Source organism: Eriocheir sinensis, chromosome 16 (genome assembly GCF_024679095.1).
Source record: "Eriocheir sinensis breed Jianghai 21 chromosome 16, ASM2467909v1, whole genome shotgun sequence".
Lineage (NCBI taxonomy): Eukaryota > Metazoa > Arthropoda > Malacostraca > Decapoda > Varunidae > Eriocheir > Eriocheir sinensis.
This window is the reverse complement of record NC_066524.1, coordinates 20,467,641-20,476,012: the sequence shown is the minus strand read 5'-3', so window position 1 is coordinate 20,476,012 and position 8,372 is coordinate 20,467,641. Positions and strand designations below refer to the sequence as shown.

Genomic DNA, 8,372 nt, shown 5'->3' with positions numbered 1-8,372 from the left:
TGGGAGAGACTTGAGACTTTTAAAACAATACTTGAACACTTACACAGAACCACAAAACTATAGTCAGTATTCTTAAACATATCTCTGGCTCCCATTATGACTTATTTCCCAAGGCCACAGGGAAGATAAACCGGGTATTTGAGGGTGATTTTACCGTTCAAAGCTGCAGAGGTCGTGTCAAACTCACCAGGATCACAAAACAGTCCATTAAAAGCCTGGCAACTTCTATTTCGAGAGATGATTATCCAGGTATTTGTGGGCGATTTTACTGTTTGCCGTTAATGAGGTTTCAGGCCCTTTCCCTTTTATGATGCAGAGGTCATGTCAAACTCTCACCAGGATCACAAAACAGTCCATTAAAAGCCTGGCAACTTCTATTTTGAGAGATGATTAACCGGGTATTTGTGGGCGATATTACCGTTTACCGTTGATGAGGTTTCAGGCCCTTTCCCTTTCATGATACAGAGATCAAGTCAAACTCTCACCAGAATCACAAAACCAGCCCTTGAAAAGCCCGGCAACTTCTACTACGAGAGAAGATTGACCGGGTATTTGTGGGCGATTTTACTGTTTACCGTTGATGAAGTTTCAGGCCCTTTCCCTTTTATGATACTGAGGTTGTGTCAAACTCTCACCAGGATCACAAAACCAGCCCATGAAAAGCCCAGCAACTTCTACCATGAAAGGATTTTCAAGCAGGTGAACTGAGGTGCCGAGGTGTTTAAGAATACAGACTTACAGGAACAGTAAACACACACACACCCAACACTCACCTGGCCCCTCGTCATCATCCTCCTGGTCGCTGCTCTCCTCGGCGTACGGGTCCGCTTGTCGCTTGAGTCGGGCCCGCATCATTTCCTTGCGTTGTTTCTCCTTCTTTTCTGCACGGGAGGAGGAGAACGAAAGACCGTGAGAAGGGGAACAGGCAGACTAATAAGGGGGAGGAACATGTATTAGTCATTCCAGGGAAAGGAAGGAAAAGGCAAGGATAAGAGGGAGGAACAGGCAGATTAAGAGTAGGAACATGTATTAGAGTCATTGGAGGGAAAGAAAGGAAGGAAAAGACATGGATAGGAGAGGAGGAGAAACTGTGTGAGTGAGGTACAGGCAGACTAAGAATAGGAACATGGTATTTCAAAGATGTATTAGTGAGACTTGTTGCGGGAGAAGGGAAGGAAATGCCACAAGAGGGTCTTCCAAACCTCCTTCTCTGTTTTCAGGATGTCCACCTCTCTCTCCAACATCCCCATTCTATCTCTCATATCCTTCATCTCCCTTTCCAGTCAATGAGTCTCCTTCTCAACATACTGTCTCTGTGTCTCTCCATGTCATCAGAGAGACCCTCAAAATCATGGGTTGGTATTATAAGACACAATCGCTTCTCACATTAACAATTTCTAAAGGTTAACGAGGGGTCAGTCGAGTTCTAATGAGTGTTTCCTTAGGTTCATGGTACAGGAGAAGGGTCAAACTAACACCAGGGTCATAAAACTACTCCTGGAAATGCCCACAACTCCTACGAAAGCCTTGTCAAATATGTGTTCTTGGGCGACGAAATGTTTCATAGTATGACCCTATATAACCTTGTCTTTCTCTTGGCCTGGCCCCCCTGCTTGGCGGTGTAAACAATGGTGGCGGTGTCAACGAGGCCGCCACCCCCGCCCTCTCCTCACTCATTATTCAGCGTTACTCACTGTCAACAGCCTTTATTTCTTCAGGACGGCACGATAATAACCTAGTACAGTTCCCACCTTAGTATCCACAACATATGTAACACGGAGATGGTTGTTTTTTTTTTGTTTTTTTTTACAGCAAAGGAGATAGCACAAGGGCACAAAAAAAAGGACACAATAAAAAAAGATAAAAAAAGCCCGCTACTCGCTGCTCCTGTAAACAATCCGAAGAGGTGGCCGAAAGAGCACTCAATAAAACAACATATGCAACACACACAGATGATGCAACACAATAGATTAGTACAGTGTGAGGCAGGACAATAAAACTACATATGCAACACACATAGATGACACAACACAATAGGTTAGTACAGTGTGGGGCAGGACAATAAAACTACATATGCAACACACATAGATGACACAACACAATAGGTTAGTACAGTGTGAGGCAGGACAATAAAACAACATATGCAACACAGATGACGCAACACAATAGATTAGTACAGTGTGGGGCAGGACAATAAAACAACATATGCAACACAGATGACGCAACACAATAGATTAGTACAGTGTGGGGCAGGACAATAAAACAACATATGCAACACACATAGATGATGCAACACAATAGATTAGTACAGTGTGAGACAGGACAATAAAACAACATATGCAACACACATAGATGATGCAACACAATAGATTAGTACAGTGTGAGGCAGGACAATAAAACAACATATGCAACACACACAGAGAGATGACGCAACACAATAGATTAGTACAGTGTGGGGCAGGACAATAAAACAACATATGCAACACACACAGAGAGATGACGCAACACAATAGGTTAGTACAGTGTGGGGCAGGACAATAAAACAACATATGCAACACAGATGACGCAACACAATAGATTAGTACAGTGTGAGACAGGACAATAAAACAACATATGCAACACACACAGAGAGATGACGCAACACAATAGGTTAGTACAGTGTGGGGCAGGACAATAAAACAACATATGCAACACACACAGAGAGATGATGCAACACAATAGATTAGTACAGTATGCAACAGGACAATAAAACAACATATGCAACACACACAGAGAGATGATGCAACACAATAGATTAGTGCAGTGTGAGGCAGGACAATAAAACAACATATGCAACACAGATGATGCAACACAATAGATTAGTACAGTATGCAACAGGACAATAAAACAACATATGCAACACACACAGAGAGATGACACAACACAATAGATTAGTACAGTATGCGACAGGACAATAAAACATATGCAACACACATAGATGATGCAACACAAAATTTAATACTATACAGGGTTAAGAAAGAAATTTATTAAAACATATGTAACTCACAGATGACGAAACACACTGAATTAGTACAACAAGACTATAGAAACACTTGCAACACATGACACAAGCAAAACATGACGGTCAGAAAAAAATAAAATAAAATAAAATAAATAAGTAAATAAAATAAACATGAAGGAATAAAATACCATAAGCAAAAAAAATTAATACTATCCATGATCATAAATTAAAACACACACACAGAGAAAGAGAAAAGAGAGACAACAATTATTTATAAAGATAAGTGAACACAAAACAATAAAGAAAAAAAACAAATAGAAAAATAAAATAACATAAACAAAAATCATACATCCATACTCATAAATAAACACACACACACACACACACACACACACACACACACACACACAGAGAGAGAGAGAGAGAGAGAGAGAGAGAGAGAGAGAGAGAGAGAGAGAGAGAGAGAGAGAGAGAGAGAGAGAGAGAGAGAGAGAGAGAGAGAGTGTGTGTGAAGCCAAAAAAGGAAAAAAAAAAAATCATATATCAATCAACATTAAAAAAAAAGTGCGAGAGAGAGAGAGAGAGAGAGAGAGAGAGAGAGAGAGAGAGAGAGAGAGAGAGAAAAGAGATACAACACCTATTTATAAACTGCAGTAAGGTTAGTTCTTATGGGGAGGAGGAGGAGGAGGAGGAGGAGGAGGAGGAGGAGGAGGTTGATAACAGGCCACTTTTAAACCATTTCCTCACACACACAGTCCTTTGCCAACCTCTAAGTGACCGTAGGTGATGGAGGAGGAGGAGGAAGGAGAGGAAGGAAGGAAGGAAGGAACCCAAGTCTAGGCTCAGTATTTTTAGACACTTCAAGGTCTCATATCAGCTATTTCTAAAGGTCAAAGAGGGGTTTAATTGAGTTCTAATGAGTGTCTTTTTAGGTTCACAGTACAGAGGAAGGGTCAAGCTACCACCAGGGACATAAAACTACTCCTGGAAATGCCCAAAGCTCCTACGAAACCCTTGCCAAATATGTTAACTTTGGCGACGAAATGTTTAGTTATCCAGTCCTTTATTTTTACATGTTTCCCTCCCTCTCCTTCCTCTCTAGTGCCCTAATTTCGTGGCTACTGGTTTAGTGTTATGTCTATTACACTGACGATCCTCCTCCTTCTTTGTCTTCTTATTTATATTCCTCATTTTCCTTTATGGGGTTGGATGAGGATTTTCTTTTCCTTTATTTCTGTTCATTGTTTACCGGTCCATCAATATTTCCCTTACTGGCAATACCCTTAACATTTACTAACCCAGGATGATGCGGCAAAGTGTTAAACTATCTGCAAGACTAGGAAGGTAAGGTATTTTTTCTGCACCTTTTTGCCGCAATGCAATATGAAATACATTAAACGCTTTTTTTTTTTTTTTTTTTTTTTTAAATCAAAGATACGGCTCAAGGGTAACAAAAAGAGTACAAAATAAAAGCCCGCTACTCGCCGCTCCCACAAGAGTAAAAATTAAAGAGTAGCCAAAAAGCTTGATATTTTAGACGTCGAATTTGTATTTATTGAGTGTTACGTAAATAGTCTGGCTTTGTTATTTCATTTTCCGGGATTTAGTTAGCGAGAAGTGTTGGACTTTCACGGATAAGTTTACACATTACAAACTCAGTCATTGAAAAGTTATATATAAAAAATCAAACAAAACTATCTTACTAACTGTGCCTTGAAAAACGGATAAAAAACGACAAAATCACCCACATTATCCTTACTAAAGACTACTACAACTCTTCATAGGAGCAGCAATTACCCGGGTTTTTCATTCCAATTTCGTTTTGCCCTTGAGCTAAATCCTTTGCCATAAAAAATGAAAAAAGAAAAAAGTCATAATATTCACCCGGATAGAGTCTGGTAATGCTGGCGAGCCTGAGACAGTTCCCTACACCTGCCCTGAACCATCAACATTCCTCACTGCTTAATGCCCAGAGAAGACACACTAATTATTTCTTTGGGACATGAGATGGGGGCGTGGAGACTGTGTGTGTGTGTGTGCGCGTCTGTGTGTGTGTGTGTGTGTGTGTGTGTGTGTGTGTGTGTGTGCATTTACCGCGACACACGCACCCTTGCCAAGACGCCCAAATGTCAGGCATCATATATACAAGTGGAGGAGCGATTTTTTGTGCGAGTTATAACCGGACCACATCGTAGGAGGACGCTACGCACACAAACGAACATACTTACGTTTACTGGGGCGTGTAACCTTACAAAACCACTTTAATTACTGAGACACCCATAAAACACACACACATACATATAACCAGAAAAAACACACCTCACGGACACCCCCCCCCCACACACACACACACACACTGTAACCTGAAAGAACTAACCTAACTTACGGCTGCAGAAAATACGACTTCACTCTCCCTCCCTCGCTCCCTCCCTCCCCTTAGCTGGCAAAAGTTCCGTTCGTCCGAGATAAATACCGTCACCCTTCTGCTAGCTGCTTCCAATAATAGACTAAGGTGCACGGGCCATACATCAGGGCGGGCAGGTATTAATGACCCCCCCACGCTCACCCCAGGCTAATTAATGTCAGGTGTCGCCCGGTGTGACGCGAGGGCCGAATTACCTTTGTGGACGACATAATACTGTGCGACATTGATCATGCTTTAGTGTCGACGGACCGGGGCGGCGACGGGAAGGCCAACATATGTGACGTAGATAATTCAAAGGGTTCAGTGTTCTTATGGGAATGAAAATAACGTAAGTAAACAAAAGGAGCTTCTATATAAAATTCATTCTAGGATATATTGTTCTTATGGGTGAAAAAGTAGATATATAAACATAATGGAGACACAGACACTAGTTATATAAAATTCTGCCTAAGCTACACGACTAACAGACTTTTTTTGTAGTAAGGAAAGCAGTAAAAAGGCAAAAATAATTCAATAAAAATAGCCTGCAATAAAAAAAGCCCACATGATGACCTAACAAACCCTATAAACATGCCTAAACTTTAAATGAAGATGAAACTTTAATAATGATAAAATAATAAATGAACAAATGAATGAATGAAATATAACAATACCTCAAGCAACCAAAAAATAGTCCTCATATGCAAAAAAATATCTATGTTCATTTGCAATTAGCTCGTTGACCGCGTATTTCCTACAAGAAAGTATCACCAAGCTACAGGAATGGAACAAAAAGTGGCTGCTACAATTCAATGAAGAAAAATGTTAAGTCATGCACCTTGGGAGGGGATATCCAGCATACCAATACCACATGGGAAACACTCCACTATCCACCACAGAGGCAGAGAAAGACCTGGGAGTATATATTACCAGGCTACCAGAGGAGGGATATCCAGCATACCAATACCACATGGGAAACACTCCACTATCCACCACAGAGGCAGAGAAAGACCTGGGACTATATGTTACCATGCTACCAGTGAAGGGATATCCAGCATACCAATACCACATGGGAAACACTCCACTATCCACCACAGAGGCAGAGAAAGACCTGGGAGTATATGTTACCAGGCTACCAGAGGAGGGATATCCAGCATACCAATACCACATGGGAAACACTCCACTATCCACCACAGAGGCAGAGAAAGACCTGGGAGTATATGTTACCAGCCTACCAGAGGAGGGATATCCAGCATACCAATACCACATGGGAAACACTCCACTATCCACCACAGAGGCAGAGAAAGACCTGGGACTATATGTTACCAGGCTACCAGAGGAGGGATATCCAGCATACCAATACCACATGGGAAACACTCCACTATCCACCACAGAGGCAGAGAAAGACCTGGGATGATAGGTTACCAGGCTACCAGTGATGGCCAAATCCGTGAAAATTGCAGTGGACGGGTTAACCTAATCCTCCTGTTGCAGCATATGTAAAGATATCCATAACCTTAGCAATTTGCAGTGATATATTGGGCTTCTGGCAATACAGTTCGACCCCAAGAATGTGAGAAGATGGACTATAATGGAAGAGAGATGCAAGATACAAATACAAGTAAGTGTGTGAAATATTGTTTGCCTAAAGTGATCAGGACTAACATAGCTGCTTGATTTTATGCTGACGGACAGATAAAAAAGAGAGAGAGAGAGAGAGAGAACCTGCAGTGAAGAGTGACAGCTTGATGCCAACCTGTCTGATGCTATCGTCTTATCTATAGATGCCCAGATTGACCTTTTGGAAGCGAAGTAATGGTTTGATTTCACGCTGGCACGCATTCAAGAAAAATAAGCCCCTATGATCTTTTATATATCTATCTATATCTGACATCCTCTTACTTCCCGATCCCAACCAAAGTAACTGTTTGATTTCACGCTAGTATGCACTGAAGAAAAATAAGCCCCTGTGATCTTTTATATAACTATCTATATCTGACATCCTCTTCCTTCCTGATCCCAACCAAAGTAACTGTTTGATTTCACACTAGTACGCACTGAAGAAAAATAAGCCCCTATGATCTTTTATATAACTATCTATATCGGACATCCTCTTACTTCCTGATCCCAACCAAAGTAACTGTTTGATTTCACGCTAGTATGCATTCAAGAAAAATTAGCCCCTATGATCTTTTATTTCTCTATCTCTCTATATCTCCGAAGTCCAGTTCCCCCTCACAGTCTTTAATAACCTCAAGTAACTGTTTGATTTCAGGCTGGCAAAGGTTCAACAAAAAGGCCCCTACCTATCTATCTATACCTCCGACACACAGTTCCCCCTCACGGTCTTTTATAACCACAAGTAAATGTTTGATTTCAGGCTGGCAGAGGTTAAAAAAAAGGACCCTACCTATCTATCTATACCTCCGACACACAGTTCCCCCTCACAGTCTTTTATAACCTCAAGTAACTGTTTGATTTCAGGTTGACAAAGGTTAAAAAAAAGGCCCCTACCTATCTATCCAGACCTCCGACACCCTGTTCCCCCTCACGGTCTTTTATAACCTCAAGTAACTGTTTGATTTCACGCTGGCAGAGGTTCAACAAAAATGCCTCTCTCACGATTAACAAATAGCTTTAACCCGTTCACTGTGATTGGCACGGATTTGGCCTTCACTGGCAGCCTGGTAACATAAACTCCCATGTCTTTCTCTGCTTCTTTGGTGGATAGTGGAGTGTTTCTCATGTGGTATTGGTATGCTGGATATCCCTTCACTGGTAGCATGGTAACAAACTCCCAGGTCTTTCTCTGCTTCTGTGGTGGATAGTGGAGTGTTTCCCATGTGGTATTGGTATGCTGGATATCCCTTCACTGGTAGCCTGGTAACATAAACTCCCATGTCTTTCTCTGCTTCTGTGGTGGATAGTGGAGTGTTTCCCATGTGGTATTGGTATGCTGGATATCCC

At 41.5% G+C, this 8,372-nt stretch overlaps 1 protein-coding gene across 10 annotated transcripts in view; it reads right to left on the bottom strand.

Moving 5' to 3' along the window:
* LOC126999516 (ubiquitin carboxyl-terminal hydrolase 16-like) overlaps positions 1–8,372 on the bottom strand; it is a 60,451-nt gene that overhangs the window by 43,471 nt on the left and 8,608 nt on the right. For all 10 annotated transcript variants that reach the window (XM_050862182.1, XM_050862181.1, XM_050862172.1 and 7 more), the window contains one exon: positions 774–881. In XM_050862182.1, the coding sequence (XP_050718139.1) occupies positions 774–855 (82 nt within the window). In that variant the 5' untranslated portion in view covers positions 856–881. The remainder of the gene's footprint in view (positions 1–773; positions 882–8,372) is intronic.